We start from the raw sequence: 24,753 nt of genomic DNA, 5'->3' as shown, positions 1-24,753 counted from the left end.
GAAATAACCCTAGCATCGATGAAGATTGCTGCCCTGAATCATTTGTCAACTCATCACCTTCTGTACCTCAGTGGCTGCCTAGCGGCGCGCCCATGAACCAACTCAACTCTGCACCCGGACAGTAACCTGAATCAGTGTGCTGAACGCTCAAAATGACGCAGATAGGCAAGTGCGATACATGTCGTCAACGGAAAGTCAAGGTAAATACATTTCAATGCGCACACAAAATTAGCAGCAGATCGAGCTTCTTCCTCTCGTTAGCACATCTCTAATATATATTCAGTGCGATGAAGAAAGACCGAAATGCGGCGCGTGTCAAAAGAGGGACCGGCCTTGTACCTACTCATACGGCAAGGCCACCGCATTCGTGGTGCAAGACCCAAACCAGCTGACAAAACACGGCAAATCGAAGACTGCACCTGTCGTGTATACGCTGGATTCTTCGGCAGACGAGCATGCCTCATCAAGCTCGCCGCCGTCCGATCTGCGAATCACGGCTGAGAGGGAGGCGGAGAATGGACACGGCTTCTTCCAAACCCTAGCACCAAAATCCAAGCCAAGGATACGGCCGTCAAAAAAGCAGGCAGCTCATCAAAAGCGAACACTCGAGAGGTACCTCCAAAAATTGCAAGAAGATTCCGCACTGGTGCCCGTAGGACCTTCATCACCTGAAACCACGCTCATAGCTAGATATATCAACATGCTCGGCTCGGAAACTTCTGGCAAACAACCACTCTCAATATTGGGGACGTGGATCCAATCAATACCATCGCGCATAGGATCTAATCACATGCTCGACCTTGCAGTAGAGTTTCTTGTCAACAGTTATACCGTGTATTGGGATGACACCTTCTCAAAACGAAAGGTAGCGAGAGCGTCAAAAGCAAAAGCCCTAAAGGAATTACAGCTTGTCGTAATGAACGCGCAGGGCGTACCAAGCTACGAGGTTCTCCTGGCTACGAAGATGCATTATGCTGCAGAGGTAGGCTCATTGTTTATAATCTTAGTGATGAAACTATTTGCTGACATGTGTTAGGCACTTATAGGTATCGATAGTATGTACCACGCCATTCACGCATTTGGGCTCGCAGAACTTCTTAAGTCGGGAGCGGTTTCCAACGTCGATGATGATCACTTCTGGAACCTCATCGACAACACGTACATTGATGATGTATGCGTCTTTTCAATTCCTCTAAGTTGGCACCTCTAACCTGTATCAAGGTTAATGAGGCCATTCTCGCTGGCCGAAAATCGGTCTACGACAATGAGTTCTACCTGTCTTCGACATATCCACCAGCATTTGACTCGGACATCATATCGCTCTCTGCATTCCAAAGGGCCTCCATGGCGATTATGCACGCATTCATACAATGCCCGCGTCTGGGCCGCCTCATCCGACATGCGATTACAAATCCAGACGACAAGAGTGTTCTAGCCGCGGCCGTTTCACACGCTGAGTCCCTATGGCAGCTCGATTTACCAAGGCAAGTATCGGAGCTTTTGCGAATTTCTATCACGCGGGTATTAGTTCCCCCCACACCAGAGATAGCAGATCTTCTACCCGAATCGCTAGAGTTTGATTCCGTGCAAAGCATGACACTCTGCACGCGGTATTGGATGCTACAAAATGTGCTGTGCGGATTCGCCAATACACTTCACCGCCGCTTCCCCATAGAAACAGGTTTATCCTTACTTCCAAGTACGAAAGTCATACGGGATGTCGATGTCGACGCAGCATTGCAGCTCGCGAAAAGTCTCCCCTGGGCTGAGTCGGTCTCTCAAAGATTACCGCTTGTTCCCCTTCGATTGCACACTCCCCTTCAAATATCCGTCGGTCCGTGGCATAGAATCATTCGCGACCTTGGCAGTTTCGAATCCATTAGCTCTGACCTTGACATTGAACCTGACCCTGAAATCTCCTTCGAGGTCTCGCGAGCAAAGTGTATGAAAGCCTGGATCATGGACCATTGCAACCGAATTCATAAACAATGGGATGTCGCCTCCATCGACGAAAAGGCCCTGCTCGAAGCTCTAGATTCGATGGCCGGCGAGAAAATCCCAGACTGGCTACCGCTTCGCGTGCGCTTCGAAGCTGAAGATGGCGAGATGGTGATGAAGCTCGACTATGAGAACAAAACGGGTAGCTATCAGGAGCATTATAATATCGGGGAAAAGCCGCCAAAGAGGAAGCCCTTTCATCCGGCTACGATAGAAGGACGATGGCATAGGGAGAGTCTAGGTGTACAAGAACTCCCGTTGCGGACTGTCACTCCTCGAAGTTCAGGTGCATCAACAGTCAAGTCTTTCGGCACTACGCATGGAAACGCATTCATGGCCCGAACCTGGGAGAAAAGGCCTGTGGACTTCCTACATGCTACGGGCAGGAACATATGCTCCACGTCCGGATGGTGGCCCAATTCGCCGACCACGTCTACGGTTCCACTCGATAGCACGCACAACACGCCTGCTTTCGTGCAGGCCCAACCAGATTACAGCAACTCCGAATCTCCGCCGCAATTAGGAAATGAGAATAGTTATCCCTACTTGGCGTCGAGGTGGTGGCCGGAAAGGCCAGATACATTGACAAATTCGTCGGCGGGGACGCCTATTGATGCGTCTACGTCGCCTGCATGGTCAGACACAGTGAGCGTCACTTTTGACAACGCAAAGAAGAATGCGTGTCTCTCACCCGCTTGGTCACATCACACATAGGTGCTCATCTGGCATACAAGAAGCTCCGTTGAAGAGAGCATGCTATTTCTGGACAGCTACTACCTCCTCCTCATCAACATGGAGTGTCAGTTCAGCATGCATCACCTCAGCATATCCACTTTACCTAAGTGCCTTTCAGCTACTCATTCCTTCCATCCCTCCGCGAAGTCCAAGTTCTCAAAACCCCCGATGCCCCCGTCCATACATATCAGGGTACTCCTGCCAAATTCCACTCATCTGCTGCGCTCCACAAGCCATACATCTGAATTGATACTGCATCTGCGGATACGGCGACCGTGGGCAACCGTGCACGACGTTGGGCTGCCCGCATTTGGGATTTTGGCAGTAAAAGGTGTAGCTAGAGGGCTGCGTGGAGTTAGGGTTCATGTTAATGTTGGCTTTGGATTGGTTTTGGAATGTCGTTAGATTCTTAATCTTCTCCAGTGGTAATGGGAGTGGCCTTGAAAATTTGCGTTAACTTAGACTGCAGCTCTTAGAAGGTACAAAATATGTGGAAAAAATTGAGGACGTACTTTTATACTAAAGGTGATAAAACGTAACGCGATGCAATGTGTTGTTGACTGTGAAGGAAACTAAGACGCATGATTCTAACAATGATCCACAGGGCCAGAACGGGCACTGTAGTTGGCTCCTCGTTGCATGTGTCGCTTTTGCCAATGCCACGATTCAATTCGGTTCGCAACTTCAATTCTTTTACTCGACGGAAAACTAAACCTAGGCTTCATTCTCCCTTCTCCAGCATCCACTTAATCCCCGCCACGGTTTCCTTCTCCCACTCAACACTGACAGGTAACTCAGGACATGTAGTCCAGAAGCCATGTGGCAGTCCCTGATATACTTGGTCTTTCACATCGAGACCGGCGTTACGCAAGATATCAGCGAAGACAATTGCTTCATCACGCCTTGGATCCCAGCCACAGATTGCAAAATACGCCTTCGATGCCACGCCTTTCCACTCCTCTTCTAACAACGGACTGTATCTTTTATCGTCTTTCGGGGCTCCGTACTTCTTCCAGAAATACTCTATGCTTGATTTCGTAAGGCCAGGCGCATCATCGATTTCGTCTACAGACAGGATAGAAGGACGTAGGTGTTCAGGCCGGACATCAGGATGGCACCAACTCCCTGCCCAAAATACCAAATCGGTGATCTTCGGCTTCCCTTTGACAGCCTGGACGTGATACCGATGCGCGAGGCCAGCCGTGAAATTTGCGCCAGCGGACGTGCCACCTACAAGGAACCCTGACTCCAAATCCAAGTCTAGATTCGAGATAGCGGGTGATGTGGTGATGTGCTGAAGGACGTCCCAGCAGTCTTCAAACCCTACTGGAAAGGGATGTTCGGGAGCGAGCCTGTACTCGATGCTGAGGATGCAGAGTTCTACTTCTTTCGCAACGGCGCGGCATGTTTTGTCGTCTGTCTCCAGGGATCCTGTTACGAAGCCGCCGCCGTGCATGTATAGGAATAGTGGTAGCTTAGAGGCAGCTGTACGGCGGTAAGAGCGGAGTCGAATGTCGTATCCATCGCGGGCTTTGATGGTAAGTTCTGTGATGTCGAGTGCTGGGTCTGATACGATGTCTTTGCGAGCCCTTGTCATGCGTTCGATTCGGGTATTTGGTGGAAGCTTGTTTGGAAACTATCGGGATGAGCGTACGATTCTTTTGTTGTGATAATCCGAGGAATCAGACGTTAAACTCACATCAACCCATTCAGGGTGCGGAATCGAGTATTTGCGATATTCTTCAGCCATGATGCGCAAATTCAACACTGGAATGCGGAGCGGGGTGATGTTTGCCACACGAGGAGGAGCGTTGTCTTGCTCCTGCATTCAGCGATCTGCTATAGCCGAATTGCTGCCGAAGCCGTGAATGTCGCGAACCGTGATCGCAACGCAACGAACTTTCGATCATCTCCACAACGCCACCTTTCCCGTCTTATTATACTCTACTTTCGGCAACTACCCATATCGTTGCAACGGTCTCGTCTAATCACATCATCGCATTGTTGGCGGCGTCACACTAATTCTCGTGTGGGTGGGGTTGATCGACAGCCCAGCCGCTCTTGCATCTAATCTTATCAATCGTTTCACCCACACGCATCAGATTTGTATTAGATTCATACCTCCGAACATTTGACTCTGTGCTAGTTCAGCGAAAATTCCGTAGCGATGACACTATTCCAATATCTTGCTTTGCTGTTGAAGGGAGATGACGGCATACGAAGCAGTGTATTTGTACAAGACCAGAACATGTGTTTGAGCACTCTTGTCTACAACTATTCCCGATCGTTTTATCGTCAGCTTCAGTATCCGACATGACGCCCGAGAAAACTTCTGTCCCCAGGCAAGGCACGCATGTACCTGCCAACTCTCACACCCAACAACACGGAACGGAAGACGAAATCATACAAATTGGCCATGAGCTAGAAGATAAACCCCAAAAGACCCCTCTCGAGTCTGCGACCCCTGGTGTCAAGAAAGTCGAACGCTTTAGCCATGTACTCTACCAGTCTGGCAAGTCGGGACGCATGCTCTTGTTCATTCTTGCGGCATCCATCGGCTTGACTATGTTCGGATATGCCCTCGACCAAGGCATCACTTCGCAGTTTACCGTCATCGCAGCCTCCGCCTTCTCACACCACGCTGAAATCGGAGCGGTCAACACCGCAGCCTCCATCATCCGCGCTATATCAAAGCCTTTCATCGGAAAGCTATCGGATATCACGTCGCGACCTACGTGCTACATGATTGTCTTGTTTTTCTACGTCATTGGCTTCATTGTGGCGGCGACATGCCATAATATTGGTGCGTACATCATCGGCATCTCGTTTACAGCATTTGGAAAGTCAGGCCTTGATCTCCTGGGAGACATTATTGTAGCGGACTTGACACCTCTAGAGTGGCGCGCGTTCTGGAGTGGTTTGCTCAGTAGCCCTTTTATCATCACAGTTTTCATCAACGGATTCATCGCCAATGCTATGATCCCTGATCACTGGCGCTGGGGGTTGGGCATGTTTGCGATCATGATGCCCATCCTTCTGGTGCCTGCCATATGGACATTATACGGCGTACAGAGGCGAGCGGACAAACTTGGAGCCATCAGCTTCGGCGAAGCAGGCATGGCAAGAAGAGAAGGTGTCAAGGTTCGCGGTGGGAAAGACTATTTGAATCTCGCTTGGCGAGGTGTCATTGATATCGACCTTGCGGGCTTAATCTTGCTCGGCTTTGGCTTTGCCCTCGTACTACTATCGTTCAATCTGGCAAAGACAGCAAAAGGTGGTTGGAGTAACCCGTCCATGGTCGCAATGCTAGTGGTTGGCTTCGTCATTCTAGGCATCTTCGCCTGTTTCGAAGTTTTCGTCGCCCCAAAGCCCATCATGACAAGTCGCATCTTCCGGAACCGAGCCTTCATCTGCGCGATACTCGTCGATGTCTTCGGCCAGATGGGCAGTTCTACGAGATCGAACTACTTCTCATCCTACGTCTACATCACCAAGAACTGGTCCAATTATGCGTGGAATACGTTCCTCAACATCACCACCCTAGTTCTATGTATATTCGGGCTTTTGGGTGGCTTGATCCATCGATGCTCACACCGCTACAAATCCCTCATGGTTCTTGGTGCTGTTTTGAAACTCATCGGGAATTGCATCCTCATGACTGCCGACTTCCGCAGCACACAATCTACAGGGGCGCTCGTTGTGTCTCAGCTCCTCCTCGGCTGTGGCGCGTTCACAGTCATCGGTGCCCGCGTCGGCTCCCAGGCTTCCGTTCCTCACGAGGACCTTTCTTCCGTCATCGCCATCCTGTCTTTGTGGAGTACGCTTGCTTCCTCCGTAGGTTACACAATTGCGGCCTCCATTTGGACGGATAAGATGCTGCCCTTCATGCGCGAGGAGATGCCTGGCGTTCCGGAGAAAACGATCAAAACAATTTACGGGAGCATTAAGACGTTGAGGACGAAGTATGATTGGCAAAGTCCGATTCGAAAGGGGGCGCTGAGGGCTTATACAAGAGTGAATGGCGTCATCTTCATCACGGCGATTGTACTCAACATTTTGCCAGTTATCTTTTCGCTCTGCATGCCTGGTGAGTTTCACTTGTATCCAAACAGAAATGGAGGTCGTTACTGATTGATGAGTAGACTACTACCTCGGTAAACAGCAGAATGCTGTTACAAACACTGGTGTTGATGGACAGCCTGTCGAGATTGAGCCTAGGGTCAATGTGGAGAACAAGGGTGGCCTCTTGGAGAAGGTGAAGATGTTCTACAGACAGGATACCTGAGAAAACTGGAGACCTTTACTCAATGGAACAGCAGCCACGTCAGGCTGTATGCTAGATTGTCTCTTATGATATGATATGCCGGATTCTGGCAGTCAATTTGTGGCAGGGTGTAGTGTATGGTAAGGGAAGGCGACTGGAGGCTGAATATTGATTGAAGGCATGTTCTTTGCCATTTAGGAACATTGTAGCACTCAATCGATCGCTTGACACTCGTATCGCGTCAATTTTCATCATATATTTTAGGCTAAGCTGAGTGCAAGCACATACATGTGTGCGCCATCCGACAGTCCAATCAATGCCAATTCATGTAAACATTCCGTCAATATTTGCTCTCGATCTATTCCTCAACAAGCACATCCTTCTTCTCCTTCGGTGGCCTGAATCCACAGTAGCGACAGCTGTCTGGGTACCCCGCCCATGGACTATTCGGTATGGGAACGCCACCGTTCGCCGTCCACGCATTGACTGCCTGAGGATTTTGCCTCGCCTTCGGGTTGACACCAACATCGATTGTCGCATATAGACCGTCCTCTATCTTGTTGCCGATGAGTGAGATCTTCAAGACGGGATCATCTCCACCCTGCTTTGCCATATTGAAAAGCGGGTCTGCGGAATTGGTGGTGACGGCTTGCTTGTTGACGTTGTATGGGGAGGTCTTTTCGACCTGGCCGAGAAAATTCTGATCGATGTAGAACTGGCCAACATGTGAGATGGTACCGCCTTGGATGGTGTTATTGGGTAGAAGCTTGGCGCCATGATGGACGATGGCTATGTATGTCAGTGTCAAGCAGTGGTGTGCAACAGAGCGGACAGGCTTACTGTGGAGATGGTTTGTACGGCCAACATAATGCCCAGGGATGACGGTGATGAATTTAGCGGTGCCATTGGAGCCAGTGAGCTGTAGACCGCGGAGCGCATTCGTCTTGATGGCAGTGGCAGAGCCATCACCATTCCCCTTCGCCTGTACACCGGTGTAGACACCAGTGGCGTTGCTACCCCAAAGTTCAACGTATGCATCAGTGACGGGCTTGCAGCCCGAAGTATCGATAATGTTGACGTCCAAGTGGGTAATGGCGCCCTTCTCGCCGGTCAGAAGGTCTTCTCGGATAAGCTCTCCACTGACCCCTATGTTTTGTCAGTCTTCAGCGTGAAATTGAAAAGCCACCTTCATGCTTACAGTATGGTCCCTCAGTAGATTCAGGATCAAGCGTGCAGGCCGCCTCGACACCATAGTTTGCTTCGACCTCAGCAGGGTCACGACGAACCAGCTCATGCGCCTTTGCAAATCCAGCAGCGACTCGAAGCTCGTGGAGCCTAGCCTCACGCCTCTGATGCTGCTCTCGTACCCACCCACTTGCAACAAGATCCCGTTTGCATGACTGAATGCTTCGGCGGTTGGGGTGGTCAAGATGAGCCTGCCTCCTTAGGATCTCTCTGTTGGTGTTTCCACCGGGGTGTGCGACAATGCCCGTAGCCAAAAGAATGGCTGCAAGAGCCTGAGAAAGCTGAACCATGGCAACTGCAGAGTATTGAAGTGCAACGAGGAGCTCCAAGCTTTCAGTTGTCATCCTCCTACCTTATTATACACTTGCTTCGCCGCGTGGCAATTCGGCTCTTGAACTTGTCATTCTCACTTCGCCCTTCTTGCCAGGACGCGACTAATGTAAACAAATCTTAGTGATTTTACTTACCCCAAATTGTTCTGGATGATGTCCATAATCACGAGGGTGGTGATAGGTTGCGGCAATTGCTCGATTTGGCTGCAAGCGCCTCATCTAGATTAGCGTTCATTTATTCCCCAATGTGGGCAGCGGTGGGAAGAACGCGGGGAATCAGGGTACGGCCTTGGTGTCGCATGGTCGGGAAAATAGATCTTCGGGAGCCTCGAGATTAACCGATCGTTCGCGCATCATAATCGGTAGTTGGGGATGTGGTGTAAGGTACCGAAAGTACTCGAACATGGTTTTATCCAGGGTCAATGGCGTTAGACGACCAAACATGTCTGTACAAAGTATTGTGGAGTGCCCCCTTTGAACTTTTACCATCACTTACAAAGTTCAATTGTGCGAATCCTTTCGGCTAATCACGTCCGAGGCGAAGAATGAGGCGGTAGTGTTTATGTGGCGTTAACATTAAACGTCTCATTGCCAAGACATCATATAGGCATGCGTATAATGAACAAAGCAAATGAGGTGCCGCGTATTGCTCAGCGCATTCGTTCTAGCATCTTGTAGATCGGGCCCATGGTGCCGACGATGCAAGTTGCGCATGTCGTATTGATATCTACAGGGCTGATAGTACAGTAAGCCTAAAACTTTATAGGACGGCTAAGAGGAATCTAGAGCTCGTGATATACTTCTGAAATTAGGCGTATACATGAGTAAAATTGTACGATATCAATTATGGACAGTCATGTTTCAGTCATGATTAAATGTGCAACGAAGAGAATCAAAGATGAATAATGAACGATAATGTCATTGACGCTAAAAGTTGCTGTTTCTACCAGCCATTAGACAAACATTACTCCACATGCCAAGAACGTGAAATGCATTGTAACGATGCAACTTAGGTTTTCTGGATCATGTTCGACGATATGACCTCGAAGCAACAGCAACATGCTCATTATTGATGAAGAATCTGATTTCACCACGCATTTACATCGTCAAGAAGCTCCTTGCTCGATTGATACTACTCTTGCCGCCAGTCCTTCACTGCTGCCAACTTCATTAGCGGCTCGTCTCAATGACTTACAAAATGTGATCTCGGTGCATATGAACGACATGTGAATCTGAGTGCAATCGGTCGAAGTAGAAATCCAGTACCAAAGTTAAGAAAAATGACTACAAAGGCCAGTGGTAAATCTTAGAAAAATTAGTCAAATGGCGAACAAATCATCTCAAAACTATCTCCGAATGGGATTCTTGCTCTCATTCCATGTTGCAACTTCATCCTGGGTTCATGGCGATTGTACCAATCGCTATCGAAATGAATCCCTTCTGCGCGTTCTCCGTTGGGTGCGATTAGTCAAGTACTATTAGTCGAGTACACTTCAATACGGTTCAGTACCAGTGTTACAGTATCGTGGCAAACACCGCCTTGCGAATTACTAATGAACTCTGGGTGAGGTTTAGATTTTTATCCTCTTAGTCGGCTTTCCTATCCGCTGACCGCACCTAGAGAAAGTATTATATGCGCCTGAGTCCTAGGACAAGATAGGTTTCTGAACTCTCATCAGGCTACACTCGACAAGTATACATACTCGGCAGCTTTTACATCTTCAACAAATTTAACCGTCACGATGAGACTTACGTCTGTTGTACTTGTCGCGCTCGCCACGTTCGGTGCAAAAGTGGCTGGAATCTGCGGTACGCCTGGGCCTACGCACGAGCAGATGCAAGTCGCTCGAAACTTGCATGTCCACGAGATTGACTCCCGGTCCATGGGAAAATCTCTTGCTAACAAAACTGGAATCAACATCAGCGTGTAAGTCAAAATACGTTGTCATGCCCATTGTGCCCAACCGCTGACTCGCCGATCGAGGCTAGATACTATCATATCATTGTTGCCGACTCCAAGTCCAAAAAGGACGGTGGTATTAGTCTTTCTGTTTTAAAACGCCAAACGCAAGCCCTCAACGATGGGTACCGACCTCACAACATCACTTGGACGCAAGCGGGAGCCGATTGGACTGTTGCACCGCAGTGGGCAAAAAACCAGGACGAGCGCCCTATGATGAAGAAACTTCGTATAGGAACATACGCCGATATGAATGTCTACCTCTTCCCTTCGATTGACAGTATTGATGGCACTGAAGTAGGGGCGGGGTCTTCTATTCTCGGCTACTGTTCCGAGTTTCCAAAAGCTGTTGTGCCAAAGTCAGAAGAATGGTATCATGATGGCATTCTACTTCGATCGGACACGACGCCAGGAAGTGACACCGTTTGGAATATGGGCAAGGCACTCGTACATGAGGCTGGACATTGGCTGGGATGTAAGCACCCGACAACACACAAATCTTCTTAATACTTCTTGGAAAGTTACTGATCTTTTCTCGATAATAGTGTATCATACCTTTGAAGGCGGTTGCGAAGGGGACGGTGATGGGATCGACGACACTCCCGCAGAAGACATCAAGTATGCGATGAGCGGAATCAAAGGCTGCGACAAAAACAGGAATTCCTGTCCTGGAAGCGGCAAAGATCCGGTCACCAACTTTATGGACTATTCCGACGAGTGAGTTATGCAACCTACACTTTAGCATGCTTGTTACTAATCACCACTGTAGGTCATGCTGGTCGCACTTCACCCATGGTCAAGAGGTTCGCATGTACAGCCAGTGGAGTAAATTCCGTGCTTCGCACAAGAAGCCCTTGACGCGCTATTCTCATTAAATGGATAATGCCTTTGGTAGACTTCACGTCCTAAAAGTACTTCATGTCTCCTGTTTAGTAAAATGGTGCATATTAGTGTTTATTTGGATTTTTCCTTAGAGGTTTGGTACTTTACCATTCGAATACCCTATTACGGCGTCTTGTGGTTTACTATCTCGATCATTAGTTTGTTTAGTTTCCCATATAATTTAAGATCTCGATCTTGAAGCTGCCGCCGTGAATACTGTCGAGAACAAGAGCGTACCCGCGAGGTCAAGAGCCGAGATTGTGATATGCGGAGAGCAATAGAAACGACATGTTCTTCCATCGCTTGTGCTATTCTATTCGCAACTCTATTTACCATAGACCGTTGGTGGCTGTTCCAGCATCTTTAGTCGCCCAGCTATACGACAAACCTACTCCTGTCTGATACAACCTTGATTGCTGCCACTGAGCCTCAGAATATGCCCTGGATATCCGGAAGTGAATATAACCGGTGCCGTTGTGCAGGCCATATAGCGCTCAACGAGGGGATATTAGGATCCACGTTCTTCCTGCTGGCACCTATCGAGTTCTATGCTCCGGTTTGTAAAGACCCAAACCTGAGCGTTTTAGGCATGATCTTGAGTTTTGCCCGGATTTGGGGTATAATTCACGGTGACATCTCTAATGGCCTAATTCGATGGTGCTGGTGGTGAGAGTCGCGTCGCATTGTACCAAATCCAGTTCGCCATCCCTGCCAATGACGTAGCCCTGCCGTCTGAACCCACTTCCGCCAAACCATTGAAACCCCACCTGCCTGCACCTTACACGTTCTTCCACGCAATACTACCCGAGCCCTCGCGCGTAAACGGCTCTTACTACCACAATCGCGCACTATGGCGCTGCCACTCGGTATCTTCCTCGGCGGCTGCGTCGTCGCCATTCCGGTCGTGACGGGCGTTGCGCAAGGCGTCGAGCACCAGAAGAAACAAAACGAAGAAGCCGCCAACGAGTCGCGAATGTGGAAGTTCAATTGCCTAGTCTCCTGCGACGATCCCGACGAAATCGCCCAAGACGAGGTAAACAAGGGCATACTCGTTGTAAGACATGAGAAAGTCTGGGTTGTGCCTAGGGATACCGAGAACAAGCCTATACCGCCAGGAGAGGCTTTTGACATGAAGGGAGTCCAGCTGAGCCCGGAGCTGGGGCCGCTCCATGCCTTTGCAGGCTTTTATATACAATATCCAGACGAGAACCGCAGTCCGCCGGAACGAGGCCTAGTATCCACGATTAGTGACGATCCGCCCATGTTGAACTGGATATACTGTGATCGCGAGACATATGAGCTGCGCCACTCAAACCGCACCGGCAGCATTGAACACCACGTCGGTGTTTGGGACTGGAGCGAAGACGAAACACGCCTCATCTTCGACAGCTGGGAAGGCTTTGTCGTAATCGACGAGTGGGACGGCGCTGACTCGGACCCCTCCACGCCCTGGGGTAGAGAAGGGCTTCGATGGGCCGTCTACTTTGACCGCGACGACAACGGCCTCAAAGGTCGCCGAAAAGGGCGAGACATGTTCGAGATCACGTTGACAAGGAGGATCCAGAGTGCCGAAGAGCAATTGAAGCAAAATGAAGCGGCGGAGAAGAAGATGCAAGTCAAGAGTAGGGGAGGACTTAGTACGCAGTTCTCTGCGCCACAAAAGGAGAGGAGTAAGGACTGGGAGAAGAAATACGGCGAAGAGGCGAGGTTGGCGCTGGAGAAGAAGTTGGCTAAGGAGAAGGAGGAGGGACAAGGTCCGGCGTGGTGAGCGAGTGCGCAAAGATTGATGAAAAGAAAGAATTATTGCATTAATGGGTACGAACTCACGACAGCACCACGAGTTCTACTCGGTCCACTGGTGCCAGGTCGATCTCTCCCAAGCCCTCCGCCAACACCCGCAATCACATATTCGATATAATTCACGATCTTAGGCTTATCGTCACCTTCGAGCGCTGAACTAACTGGACGTCCGGATCGGCTTCTTGGATGGATTCTTGACATCACTGCACTCAATTCGCCGCAGTAAGGGTGAGCAGCGCAACCCGTAAAGATATTCCGATGGGACGTCTTTCCGATAGCTGTTCGACGCATTGGCCTCTCAGAGCGCATATTTGCGAACCTCATATTGGCGACAATTATACGTGAGAAATCAGTGCGTATCTACAATGATTACCAGCGACTCGGAGCGTACGACTATGAATGTCTACGTCAATCGACTCGCTTGCTGTGAATTGGAGAGTGCCCGTCTTGTCCAGAGGCGAACAAGACAGAAGAGAAAGGAAACACAAAACTTGAAGTAGTTACCGAGCACCAGTCAGTTAGAGATAGTCTAGTTATGAACTGCCAACGGAGCAGCCAATGACCCTGCGCTTTTCCAACAATGGTGCAATACTTGTTTACAAGACTACACAAACAGACGTGATAGGCATGAAGACACTGATGTTCTTCGTTTCACTACCTACTGCTCCATCATCCGCAACACAGCCTTCAAACAAGCAGTATCAATACCAAAAGCTCATCCGCTCAGACACCACCTCTACACGGTTAAGGAACCCACGACCCTTGACTTCCTTCCCTGCCGTAGGCCGCCACAACATAGTCTCAATGCTTTCTTGACTAAGATCTGCCATAGTGCGCTTGTACATGCTTTCTAACCACTCCTTGATATCTGGAGTCTCCGACTGCGGACTCGTCGACCTAGAGGCCTCCGTGTCATCGACAGGCGTAGTCCCTGCTTCACATAGTGGTGGGCTAGGCAGGCTTGATGTCTGCGGCGCATCATTCTCTGGTGTCGGTAGCGGGGCGATGTCTGTGTCGCAAACGTACAATGATTCCGCTGTAGACGTCGCAGGGTCTGTACACAACAGCGCTCGATCATCTGGTCCTTGATCTTGTTTAATGGCTTCAACGAGGTGTGAGAATGCAGGGAGGCTTTCGTAAATGCATTGCTCATCGGGGCCTTCAGGAGTTGCTGGAGGCGTATTGCACAATGACAACGTTTCCCTGTCAGAATCGGACAAATCTGTCGTCGATTTGCTGTCTCCTTCACCGCTCCTTTGTTGAGTCTGAACTTTTTGCACACTGGGTGGCGGTCCCACGGCTTTAATTGACGGAGTAGTTGGGTCCTCAATCACTTGGTGCTGCTGATTTGACTCAAGCTGCCTCTTCGACGCTCGTTTGTCCCGAGCCTGCTTCCGCTGAATTTTGCGATTAAGCACTATTTGCCAGTCGTCAGAATCCCATTGATAGGCTGCTTCTAAGACCTTCTCCGATTCTATTCCAGTCCTTGCATGATCCACTACCGGTACGAAGTCGAATATTGATGATCCAGGCTCAACGGCCTCGATGGTATTAGTCATAATCACGTTGCGCTCTTCCGCTGACACGCATTCATCCACTGGTGTAGGTGAGCGGAATATGGAGTCATCAGTTTCCACTGCTGAGTCGTCCCTCTTCTCAGCTGCTTCGTGCTCGATTGCATCTGAAGAAGAACCTTGTAGCTCCGTCGTAGACTGGTGACTTAATACTGGAACGCTAACAGAGGAGATACTTTCTTCGACAACAGGCTCCAATGACTTCTTCGCGTTCTTGTTTTTCTTCGACCTTCTCTTCTTCTTTTTCGTTGACCGGACTGCAATAAGCGACTCATGTGGCTTCGCAACGTCATTAGTTGCATTGGAAGCAGGTATCGGGCCTGTGAGTGCCTCGGACACATCTCGGCTGGTCTGCTCTTTTCCATGTTGAGCCTCATCGTCGTACTCGGCGAATCTTCGACATATCAGCTTGATATGCGTATCAACATCCGGATTCCTCTGTTCTTCTCGCCGGTAAAGCTCCTTGCGAGCGTCTATTCCCCTCGTGCTGCGCTTATCAATATCAGGTATCAAGTTCATGTAAACGGCTGTGTCGGCCAGGTGGTCACTAAGCTGAGTTGACTTAAGGCCCTGGCTGGTGATCATTTTGAGCTTGTGTAGGGTCTCCGATGCAAAAAGTCCCTGATTTCCTGGCATAGATAGCTTTTCTTCGAGAAGTTCAATACTCTGATTTGCTGCACACAACGACCTCGGGATTATCTTAAAAAGCATCGAATATACTTTTTCAAGGGCTACTGTATGTCGTATTTCAGCCAGACGGACGGCACTCCATAAGATTTCGTGTTTTTCTTGACAAACACTGCGCATGTGTAGTCGACCTATAATATGCTTTATCTGCAACTCCATTTTATTTGCCAATCGTAATCGGTCTTCGCGATATAACATCGTCATTCGCTCTAGAACTTCATAGGAGATATTGTCCAAGCCCGCGAGCCGATACAGTGGTAGGTGGTGCTCGATAACTTCGTCCTCGAGAACAAGCTGTTTGAGAAAGAAATCGACAAAGCTATTGAGAAAGTTGACCTGGAGAGCGCTGCCGTACGCAGATATTTCATAGCGGCCATCCCAAACAAGGCACTCGCCACTCACGGTAATGAAGTCATAAAGGAACTCCCTTACACGATGGCCATGACCGCATTTCAATTGCCGTCGAAGATCCGGCATTATTTCGCGGTCAATCATCTCGAGATCGCGATCCTACTCGTCCATTTCGCGAGTTCCTTCTATTGCCTCCGTAACAGGATGAGCATCTTGTTGGGGGTCTGCAACTCCCCCGGGTCTGGGGTTAGGCTGATGTTGGGCTGAGCCGCTGCCGGGTTCGAGACTGTGTGGTGAACCCTTCTCGCCAGTCGCTTGCGCAGCCTTCCTGAACATGGCATTCCGGTACATCTCTTGTATACGCAGGTGGGTCATATCAGTGACGGGTAGAGGCCAGTACTCAACAGCAATATGGCGACACAGCTTCAGTTCCAGCATCCCGCGTTTCTCCTCCGGCGCTTGCGCTAAGAGGCGCACTATGAATTCGCCCACGGGCAACAGTCTTGACTTGATGACTTGGGCGTGGCTGTTAGTCCGCAAGCGTGGGTTGTAAGGTGGAAGACTCTCTGGCGTTGTGGCCTTGAGGCTGCACAGCTTTGCATGAACTGGCGTCAAGTAGGTTTCCATCTGTGCCTGCTCTGCCCGGGAGAGGGTGATGAGTGGCGGTGTTGCCTGGCTATGTTCGCCATCTCGAGCGTCGGTTTGCATTTCCGAGTCGGTATCAAGTTTATTGGTGGGACTTTCGAGTTCGGGCGCGGACTGAGGCGGACTTTTGCGTAGTGGGCCGCGCTCCTTGGATGTGTTAAGCTCTAACGACTGGAGGGCGTAAATAGCTACAAGCGACAGGCTATCAATGGGGGGTAAATCTGTACCAGCGAAGGATAAGGGCGGGTCGTGAGCAGAGGCTGCAGGCTGGACGGAGCTCGCGTCGTGGTTACCTACTTCCCAGACCCCATTGAATTTGCGAAGAATGGAGGGTTCGTCTGCGTCTGACGCCTCCTCGTTGGCGCTTTCTTCTACAGCAAAAGGTGGAGTAGGGTCGACCTCCGCGGCTGCCTCATACATAGTTGGAGTTGGAGCAGTAAAGTCCCGCATTGTTTTGGGAAGATGAGCGAGAGGGAGAAAAGGGCGCGAACAAAAGCATATTAATTCCCAGCTGCTGCTTGTGAAAACTACACGTGCTGCAAATGAGCAAAGCGTGACTATGGTGAGACTTTGAATTCGGCAGATATGTGGAAACGCGCTTGCTCTTACTTGTCAGTTAGCATGACAGGTCCCTCCACTGAATGCGCGTGACGTATGAGACAATCGTGAAGCATGTCGAAGAATCGTAAATAAGACACAGAAACCTGTTGACGTACATAGCATGCGGCCCAGAGTATCTCTCGTTAACTTCTTGGTGTATAATATTGCTACATGGTGTCCAAAAGGAAGAATGTGACTTTTTTGGCGTATGGAAAGGGCATAGCCGCAACTTTGCCTCATCATTCACCCTCATGGCTTCGCCTTCTCTGCCCAGCCTATTGGTATGAGCGCCGCTGCGACCTGGCCCACTCCACGCTCAGTTGCAAGCAAGTTGAACTGTGCGGCTGCATTTCTTGTGTCTTGAATCTCGAGCCGCAAGCCGAGGCCGTTAAGGTATTTGCGAACCGCAGGTGCGATGGGAGTGACGTTTGGGCCGGTGCCGATTATCAGAAGATCTGTGAGCAGTCAGTCGCCCAATTCCAACTGTGTAGAGGAACATGGATGAGACATGCCTGGCTTCGGATACACCAACTCCAACACACCCCACGCGCTCTCTTGTACTTCCCACTGATTCTTCGCGTTCAGAAGCCTCCCTGTCATCGCATCATCGCCAGCCCCGCCTTCGGCAGCTGTTCCCTCCTTGTTACTCTCCTGCAACCATGGCCGCCACCGAAACGCTTCTCCACCTATTAATATCAGACCGCACCCAGTTATGCGCATCTGGTTGTTCAACGCAAAGCCATCGCTGGTGCAGGCGTCGATCGAGGTCGCCGGCGCTGCGGTATTTCGCAGCACATCGAGTGCGCTAAAGTCAGTTTGTGTATCTTCATCGCTTCTGGGGCCACGGTCGCGGGTCTTGGGAGGCCTGGACTGGAGGAGGGCGGGACGTGTAGTGTGTAGACATCGAATAGAAGCTCGGCAGCTTGGAATAGATGCGACGCGTCTTGAGGTTGTGGAAATAGACAATCGTTGTGAGGTAGGCTTAAGGGAATATGAGAAAGACCGCGAGCAACATAGTAGATTTCGTTTCATTGTGTTATGCAATTGTTGTAAATAGGAATGTTCGTACATGCAAAGATGTAAGGCTCCAACGCTATGCTCGTCATCCAATGCTAATGAAATGTTGGAGCTTGGACCTTCTTATGGCCCAAGCACTATGACCTCTCACTCTCAATATCCCTTTGCCTCTAGCATGTCCCTATCTCTCCAAAACGCGTTGCTGATCCAGTCGATGCTGGCGCACACGATACGAGAGATGACGCCTTGTTAATCCTCCGCGAGCCTGGTGGATGCATGAAAGTTGCATACCCGAAATGCCTTCGAACCACCATCAGCAGCCCACCTCAAGTCTCCGAGCGCCATAAGTACCCTGCCTTTATCTTCTCTCTCATGTTTCGTGTTCCAGTCACTCGTCCTCCTCCTCACTGTCTGAGTCGAACGCCGATGGTAGCTCCTCGCATTTCATACCCTCAATTCCTAGCCTCTTCATCATTGTCTCTGTCTTGGAGAGCTGCTTTGCCGGGGCTGCTGACATCTTGATTGAGGTCGTAAGCTGCGAACTGGTGTTTACTTGCTTCAGCTCCTGTTTCCGGAACTGGATCGGTTCACTCTTTCGCCCACCGTCGCTTGGAGAAGACGCCGTGGTCCAGCTGGCCGTCTTGCGCTGTCGCCGATTCTTGGTTCGTCGTATATGTTCAGGGTTCTCGGCACCAACCGGCTGATCAGCACCAAGGTACGCCCACTCGCTCGCCGGAGGATCATAAGATGCTGAAAGTCCACTCCCTTTGCACAGCGTTGAAGCCTTGAGCTCACCGGGCGGGGTGGTGCTTGTAGTGGATGCGGTGAACCGGGTCCAACTGGAGAAGCTCACAGCAGAACAGCTAGGTGGTGTAGAGGAGAGGATGCCCCATGATCCAAGGAGTTCGCGCAATGTAGCATTGCTAGATGTTGAAGACTTTCGCGACTGCTGGTGTGGCCATGTGCTGTTGCGCTCGATGAAGGACGCTGCTGCGAATTGCGTTGGCTCTGGTTTAACAGACAGAAGTACTTGCTCCGCCATCGTGGTCATCTTCCGATTCTGCTGGTGCAATTGGTGAGGTCCGCTTTCGATATGCTGCTCCAGGCTGGCACGTAGAAATGTAAAAGTTCAGTGGTGAGTACGAAAGAGGTGGCTTTGCTTGAGACAAATTGATATGGTATTGAGGAGCATATTTCGTGCCTGGTGAACAATAAGACAATTGGGGAGGTTGGGGGACCATTGTTCACCGTTCTCATTGTGCGCGCACTTCACCGCTGGTCCGTTCTTTCACCTTGTGCTTCACAACGTTTGGACAAAGAAGATCGCGTGGGCGGAGCGGCAAGACTTGTTGAGTGGCAAAGTAGGCGAGTATGCGTTGCTGCCACGACAGGCTATTCGCGTGAATAATGGCCTACGAGCTGCTAAAGTTGTCGCTTCAAAGTCAATGCGTTTACCACAGACAACAATCCTAGCGCGATATTTGACAGTGGCCGTCGTGTATCAGGTATCTATCATCATTTAGACTAGCCCGGGTATGCGCTCGTAAAATCTACTGCAGTGTGCAGAATTAGACTATTGTAGGCCTTCGAATCACTCGAAAACAGAAGAATGGGCGCAAAATGAGGAATGAGGAAAGAGTCATGCTGTCTACTGCAGCTGCAGCAACGCCTAGGGACAACACTCAGGCAGCAGAGAGCAGCCCAACACCATCTCTGTCTCCCACTATCTCAAACCATTGCATGTTGCCGACTAGCTTGGAGTCTATCGCTATCCATCCCATCGTCAGTATTTAATCAATCATTATGTTACCCACACGTCATTACCAAAACGCCGACCTTCCACCTCGAGGTACACATTCGCGACTCCCGCGCGCACTTCCATGCCTGGATAGCCTTCGTACAGCATTGCCTGTATCTGCCGTCGATCACCGACAAGCTGTCTTATAGGAACGCACAACCTTGCGAAGCCATCGACCGTGGCAGGCATATTCGAAACGAGAGACTAAAAGGATTCACTGTGAATACCCCAAGTGGCAGTATCCAGAGCTCCATAATGAGCGAAAGTATTGCAAACTAGTACGTAGCACCTATCAGAATACCGATTAGTTCCCACATACTGACTTCATCTGGGCTACCGGAAAACCGTTCCAGTTCCTCAAGTTGCCTGCAGAGCTGCGATTGCAGATATACCGTCATCATCTTGTACAACACGAAGCTATCGAGCTTTGGCCCCATGTCGTGCACAATATCATGTCCCGAAGCAATCTCGAGCGCGCGAAAAATATGCACAACTATCGAAGAACTGTTCAACCTTCACTACGCCTCTTACGAGTAAACCACCTAGTTCATGATGAAGCAAGCCAGGTTTTCTACGGCGAGAACGAATGGAGGTTCAGCGGTATCAATGGATGGATGGTTTTTAGTTGCTGGTTGCATACGGTCGGACCCAGGCACTTTCAATGGTTGAAGCATATCAACCTACACATTCCATTCCCGGGGAGAGATTACGTCGCTTTCCCAACTTACGGGACTACTGCCATGGTAATGCCTCACATGTAGTTCACACAAGGCATAAGGCATAAGGCTAATTGGCAACCAGTGTGAGCGTATCTGTGCTCCGGATTACCCCAGCCAGAACGTCTACCCAACGCCAGGCGAGTGCAGACGTATCGCCCAACAGCATACCCACTTTCGCACACGTATGCGACGTTTTGGTCTTCATGTCCCTCCTGAATGGTCGTACGAACACGCGCTGTCTCATTCCATCACTCTCCTGTCGAACCATTGTACGTTAAGGACCTTCAAAATAATCTTTCCGCCGACGTACTATATTTTCTGGCACTCTACCATAAGCCAATGGTATAGGCATCAACTCACAAGTCTGCACGAAAACCTGTTTGTGAACTGCGAGAAAGCGGATATTTGGCCGACTGACTGGGTATGGGTGTTCTTGAAGTATAATGCAGCAACGTACAAAATGCTGGATTCAAGTGATTACGTGAGGCTATTACAGCCGTGGCTCAGGAGATATTCAGGTGAGTGTCAGGGAATAGTTCAGGGAATTCGGGCAGATCCCAGAGGTAGCAGAGTAGTTTATGGGCTTAGCAGCAAAAGAAAAGGGGGGAGATATAGGCTGGTTGAGAGAGATGAATGTGCAAGTCTTTGTGGACCGAAGGCTCTAGCACGAGAAGAGATAGATGAAGATGATTGGGTAAACTTCTGAGGGTTGGGCGAGGTTGAAAGTAGGATTAAGGAGTATGGAAGGGTCCAGACTAGGGGTCCAATGCAAGCTTACATGTAAAAACACTTAAGCTTTACGAGTAGTCCCGCTATGTGATAGATGTGAAGTTGACAACATCCATAGCTATTGGTTTCTAGTCCGGGGAGCCAACCTAACAAAGATAGAGGACGCAGTTATCGAAGGAAGAAATAAGTTCAAGACTGAGGGGGAAATGGGAGCAATTGAATTCTTACCGAAAGCTGGCACGTTATATGTATGATCTGTTAATAATCTCTATTAATGATAGAGCAATGCTACATTGCCCCCTTTATCAAATTGCACCATTCTTCATCAAACTTAAGAACCCACATTGGTTCAGGGTTATCATGATAGTTGAGTGGACAGATTGGATCACGTGACCCACATATAGCTCATTGATTGGCTCTAGTTAGACCCACCTCCGCGTTCCCCACCCAACGTTGTAGGTCTCGTTGGTTCTTCGCGAGAAACATAGCTGTCGAGTAGCAAGCTGTGAGAACAGTAATAGTAGATCACCTCATGCTTTCGAACCCCAAACTGGCAAAGGTATCGTAATTATTCCCAGGTTAGGCCAGAAAAGCATGTTGGGTGCTGACATCTCCAGGACCGCAATAGCCAATGACGTTACTACAAGAAACCTGCTTAAGTAAGCGTGACCCATAACGCCAGCGCTAGCTGGAGGCCTACCTTCGCGCCCCCATCCTTAGCCACGACCGAACTAGTAAGAGTATCAACAAGCAGACTCTACATGTGCCGCAGTATGCTTCTCGGCTGTTAGAACGAGTCCTAGTTCATTACGAATATTCTAACTTTGCCAACCAAATAGATGGTGCATGCGAGCCAACACTCTTTGTCCGATTCTTTTCCCTCTGCAATGAGAAGTCCGCTCAACACCAGTGTAGTTGGTAGTTTATCGCTTGGTATCTGGATCTCCAATGATCTCATGCCTGATAGTTATCTTTGCACTTTCTCCAGTATTTCGAATACAACAAGATAGGCTGTGTCCAACATGGTATATCGGGGGCGGCCTTCGACAGGTTGCAAAAGGTGTCGCGAACGCAAAGTCAAGGTGAGTGGCAGTCAATCATTTATACATCATTCGCACAACGTACTCTCTTGGGCATGTAGCCTGAAATTGTTTCCAAAAGCGTCTTCTGCCAGCCCCTTAGCAAGATTACTTAGCTCCCTTATCGGGTCACCTGTGCGAGCACAGCGCGGTCGTACTATCTTGTTGAAGACAATCGCGACAGTCTGACAAAGCCCGCTCTATTGACCATAATTTCTGACCAGGATTCTTTAGTGCGACGAGCAAGCACAGGGATGCCTCAAGTGCGCCGAAAGGGGATTCTCTTGTCCTGGATACGATCGGACCGTAGATGCCTTCTTCCGCGATGAGACGGCGAACGTCCAAGCAAAAGCAAAGAAGGCGAAAGCGAAAGCGATTGCTGCCCGGGATGCACGCGATGCCCGCAATTCGCGGGTGGCATCCTTACTGGTCCAGACTCCGCAGAGTCCCGGAATGTATATCATGCCTTCCCTTATCGATCAAGGGATTGCCTTCTTCATGTCTCGTTATACCTTGGGGGTCGATCAACCACCAATACATTCAAAAGAATATCATGAGTACCTATCAACAGATGGATTTCACCCTCTTGTTGCTACAACAATGACGGCTTTGGGCTTAGCCGGCATTGCGAACATTCACATGGACCTAGGCCTGCAACGTGAGGCAACACGTTGGTATCTGAATGCTATCAAAATGGCAAATGCAGCCATATCATCCCCCAAGGAAGTCAAGGCCGACACTACACTGGCGGCTGTCAATCTTCTAAGCACTTTTGAAGCAACATCCAACGATAGTTCGCTAGATGCATGGAGCAATCATGTTGACGGAGCCGCTTCTCTGGTCAAGATGCGTGGTATGGAACAGTTCTCGACCCCGGCCGGACAACGAATGTATATTCACACCGTTACTCTGCTGACGATGAACTGCATGGGAAAAGGTGTTGCCCTACCGGAATATATCCGTGAGATGAATCAGGAAGTGTGGAGTCACCTGGACCTCAAGGACCCTAGAAACGCGTTCTTTTTTCTCCACATCAAAACCATCGATCTTCGAGCTCGAATCATCAATCAGCAAGTAATAGAGTTAGCGGACATTATACAAAGCGCACTCAAGCTCGATGACATCGCCATATCAATCTTCCAAGACGCGGGATCGGATTGGGAGTACGAAGAAGTGCCCTGCGACGTTCAATGGGGCATCTATGGGGACTGTTACCATGTCTATCCTACCTGTGCCGCTGCGCAGACCTGGAACTGGGTGCGTTACAATAGAATCTACTTCCACGACATCATTCGCAACAGTATTCTGGCAGGCATTGCAACATCTCCACCAACACTCACCGCGTCAGAGTATTACGAACAGTTGGCGAAGAGCACAAGGACTCTCTACGCAATGCAGTCGGAGATACTGGCAAGTATGCCGCAATTCATGCATGATGTCCCCATGTTTGTGCCAGACAGGACCAACCCCAACAATAGCTCGCTTTTTCCAGGTTCAAGCACGGCCATAACCGATGCCGCTAAGTCAGACACACCAATATCATCTTCCTTCACCCCTCAGGAAACACGGTCACCAAGTTGCAACGCGTCGTCACCAAGCAGTTTAGGTGGTTCTAGAGGTTTCCATGAAAACTTTCGAGCCGAGTCGACTCTTGTCCCTTACGATTTTATCGGCAACGGCGCGACCACAGAGCGTATCCCTATTTTGCGTGTATCTGGCGGCTATTCGACCGTCTGGGCGCTGTATGTAGCAGGTGCTATGCCTATAGCATCGCCCAAGAGCCAGGACTTGGTATACACCTACCTGAATCGTATTGCGCGAGAATTTGGTCTTAATCAGGCGAAACTATTGTCCAAGGCGTTGCAGATCAAAAGACACTTAGACAGTAGTGGCGTAACGCCCTTTGAGATATGTCAGCAGTATGTTCCTCCGGATGGGGGACCAGATGTTCCAGATCATGGAACAGATAGCAAGGTGAGCACAGAACTTCTAAACGATGCCAATTCTCAGGCTTGACTATCCTCACCTGGGACCTTGCAGCCCGAAAACTGAAGAGCCAATCTAACCAAAGCAGGTGGTCGAAATGCCCGATGTTTCGAAAGACTCACTTTACGATTCCTTGGACACGCCACTTTGAAACGTGGGCAAGGCCGGCACCCGATCCGAAAGAACGATGTAGCACACCATGAAGGCTACAGCAGAGCACGGATGGATTCGCAGCCTCGCCTTCGAACGATTCAGTAAAATGGAGTCCCAAACTCAATCTGGGGGGTTCCAGAACCACTATCACCTCAGACGAGACATCCCCTCGTGACTATGAATGCCGTTGGTCGGGCGC

At 49.8% G+C, this 24,753-nt stretch overlaps 12 protein-coding genes across 12 annotated transcripts; 6 read left to right on the top strand and 6 right to left on the bottom strand.

Annotated features, from left to right (window-relative positions):
- Positions 1-152: 152 nt before the first annotated feature.
- Positions 153-2,712, top strand: K460DRAFT_377460 (uncharacterized protein; the record flags this gene model as incomplete). The annotated part of the gene is made up of 4 exons (XM_040934976.1): positions 153-200; positions 284-982; positions 1,037-1,171; positions 1,222-2,712. 4 exons carry the CDS (start codon positions 153-155, stop codon positions 2,710-2,712), a joined length of 2,373 nt encoding a protein of 790 aa, XP_040788747.1.
- Positions 2,713-3,454: 742 nt separating this feature from the next.
- Positions 3,455-4,483, bottom strand: K460DRAFT_377459 (alpha/beta-hydrolase; the record flags this gene model as incomplete). The annotated part of the gene is made up of 2 exons (XM_040934975.1): positions 3,455-4,369; positions 4,433-4,483. The coding sequence occupies 2 exons, from the start codon at positions 4,481-4,483 to the stop codon at positions 3,455-3,457; spliced, it is 966 nt and encodes a 321-aa protein (XP_040788746.1).
- A 563-nt stretch (positions 4,484-5,046) lies between these two features.
- Positions 5,047-7,018, top strand: K460DRAFT_286037 (MFS general substrate transporter; the record flags this gene model as incomplete). Its single annotated transcript, XM_040928859.1, has 2 exons — positions 5,047-6,820; positions 6,873-7,018. The coding sequence occupies 2 exons, from the start codon at positions 5,047-5,049 to the stop codon at positions 7,016-7,018; spliced, it is 1,920 nt and encodes a 639-aa protein (XP_040788745.1).
- A 337-nt stretch (positions 7,019-7,355) lies between these two features.
- Positions 7,356-8,532, bottom strand: K460DRAFT_285186 (aromatic compound dioxygenase; the record flags this gene model as incomplete). Its single annotated transcript, XM_040928793.1, has 3 exons — positions 7,356-7,786; positions 7,838-8,143; positions 8,196-8,532. The coding sequence occupies 3 exons, from the start codon at positions 8,530-8,532 to the stop codon at positions 7,356-7,358; spliced, it is 1,074 nt and encodes a 357-aa protein (XP_040788744.1).
- A 1,784-nt stretch (positions 8,533-10,316) lies between these two features.
- On the top strand, positions 10,317-11,409 carry K460DRAFT_355893 (uncharacterized protein; the record flags this gene model as incomplete). The annotated part of the gene is made up of 4 exons (XM_040931911.1): positions 10,317-10,501; positions 10,564-11,009; positions 11,080-11,251; positions 11,304-11,409. 4 exons carry the CDS (start codon positions 10,317-10,319, stop codon positions 11,407-11,409), a joined length of 909 nt encoding a protein of 302 aa, XP_040788743.1.
- An 857-nt stretch (positions 11,410-12,266) lies between these two features.
- K460DRAFT_406401 (uncharacterized protein) lies at positions 12,267-13,184 on the top strand (the record flags this gene model as incomplete). Its single annotated transcript, XM_040936952.1, has 1 exon — positions 12,267-13,184. The coding sequence occupies one exon, from the start codon at positions 12,267-12,269 to the stop codon at positions 13,182-13,184; it is 918 nt and encodes a 305-aa protein (XP_040788742.1).
- A 563-nt stretch (positions 13,185-13,747) lies between these two features.
- Positions 13,748-15,375, bottom strand: K460DRAFT_395659 (uncharacterized protein; the record flags this gene model as incomplete). The annotated part of the gene is made up of 1 exon (XM_040936060.1): positions 13,748-15,375. The coding sequence occupies one exon, from the start codon at positions 15,373-15,375 to the stop codon at positions 13,918-13,920; it is 1,458 nt and encodes a 485-aa protein (XP_040788741.1). The 3' UTR covers positions 13,748-13,917.
- A 612-nt stretch (positions 15,376-15,987) lies between these two features.
- Positions 15,988-16,893, bottom strand: K460DRAFT_406399 (uncharacterized protein; the record flags this gene model as incomplete). The annotated part of the gene is made up of 1 exon (XM_040936951.1): positions 15,988-16,893. The coding sequence occupies one exon, from the start codon at positions 16,891-16,893 to the stop codon at positions 15,988-15,990; it is 906 nt and encodes a 301-aa protein (XP_040788740.1).
- A 142-nt stretch (positions 16,894-17,035) lies between these two features.
- On the bottom strand, positions 17,036-18,139 carry K460DRAFT_367002 (uncharacterized protein). The gene is made up of 2 exons (XM_040933491.1): positions 17,586-18,139; positions 17,036-17,528 (listed from the first exon to the last, which is right to left on the bottom strand). Exons 1-2 carry the CDS (start codon positions 18,103-18,105, stop codon positions 17,323-17,325), a joined length of 726 nt encoding a protein of 241 aa, XP_040788739.1. The 5' UTR covers positions 18,106-18,139; the 3' UTR covers positions 17,036-17,322.
- Positions 18,140-18,478: 339 nt separating this feature from the next.
- On the bottom strand, positions 18,479-19,132 carry K460DRAFT_355888 (uncharacterized protein; the record flags this gene model as incomplete). The annotated part of the gene is made up of 1 exon (XM_040931910.1): positions 18,479-19,132. The coding sequence occupies one exon, from the start codon at positions 19,130-19,132 to the stop codon at positions 18,479-18,481; it is 654 nt and encodes a 217-aa protein (XP_040788738.1).
- Positions 19,133-20,643: 1,511 nt separating this feature from the next.
- Positions 20,644-21,551, top strand: K460DRAFT_121082 (uncharacterized protein). The gene has a single exon (XM_040926624.1). It carries the CDS (start codon positions 20,792-20,794, stop codon positions 21,311-21,313), a length of 522 nt encoding a protein of 173 aa, XP_040788737.1. The 5' UTR covers positions 20,644-20,791; the 3' UTR covers positions 21,314-21,551.
- Positions 21,552-22,358: 807 nt separating this feature from the next.
- On the top strand, positions 22,359-24,552 carry K460DRAFT_377454 (uncharacterized protein; the record flags this gene model as incomplete). The annotated part of the gene is made up of 3 exons (XM_040934974.1): positions 22,359-22,418; positions 22,650-24,389; positions 24,490-24,552. The coding sequence occupies 3 exons, from the start codon at positions 22,359-22,361 to the stop codon at positions 24,550-24,552; spliced, it is 1,863 nt and encodes a 620-aa protein (XP_040788736.1).
- Between the last annotated feature and the right edge of the window lie 201 nt (positions 24,553-24,753).

Source organism: Cucurbitaria berberidis, assembly GCF_010015615.1.
Source record: "Cucurbitaria berberidis CBS 394.84 unplaced genomic scaffold K460scaffold_3, whole genome shotgun sequence".
NCBI classification, from domain to species: domain Eukaryota; kingdom Fungi; phylum Ascomycota; class Dothideomycetes; order Pleosporales; family Cucurbitariaceae; genus Cucurbitaria; species Cucurbitaria berberidis.
Note: the sequence above shows the minus strand (reverse complement) of the source record. Positions and strands in the feature narration are given on the sequence as shown.

Excerpts from the sequence above, each read along its gene's own strand:
- K460DRAFT_367002 (XM_040933491.1), bottom strand. The coding sequence starts at position 18,105 with ATGAAACGAAATCTACTATGTTGCTCGCGGTCTTTCTCATATTCCCTT. Across the intron at positions 17,529-17,585 it reads GTTGGTGTATCCGAAGCCAG|ATCTTCTGATAATCGGCACC; the intron begins GCATGTCTCATC and ends GACTGCTCACAG.
- K460DRAFT_121082 (XM_040926624.1), top strand. The coding sequence starts at position 20,792 with ATGCGACGTTTTGGTCTTCATGTCCCTCCTGAATGGTCGTACGAACAC.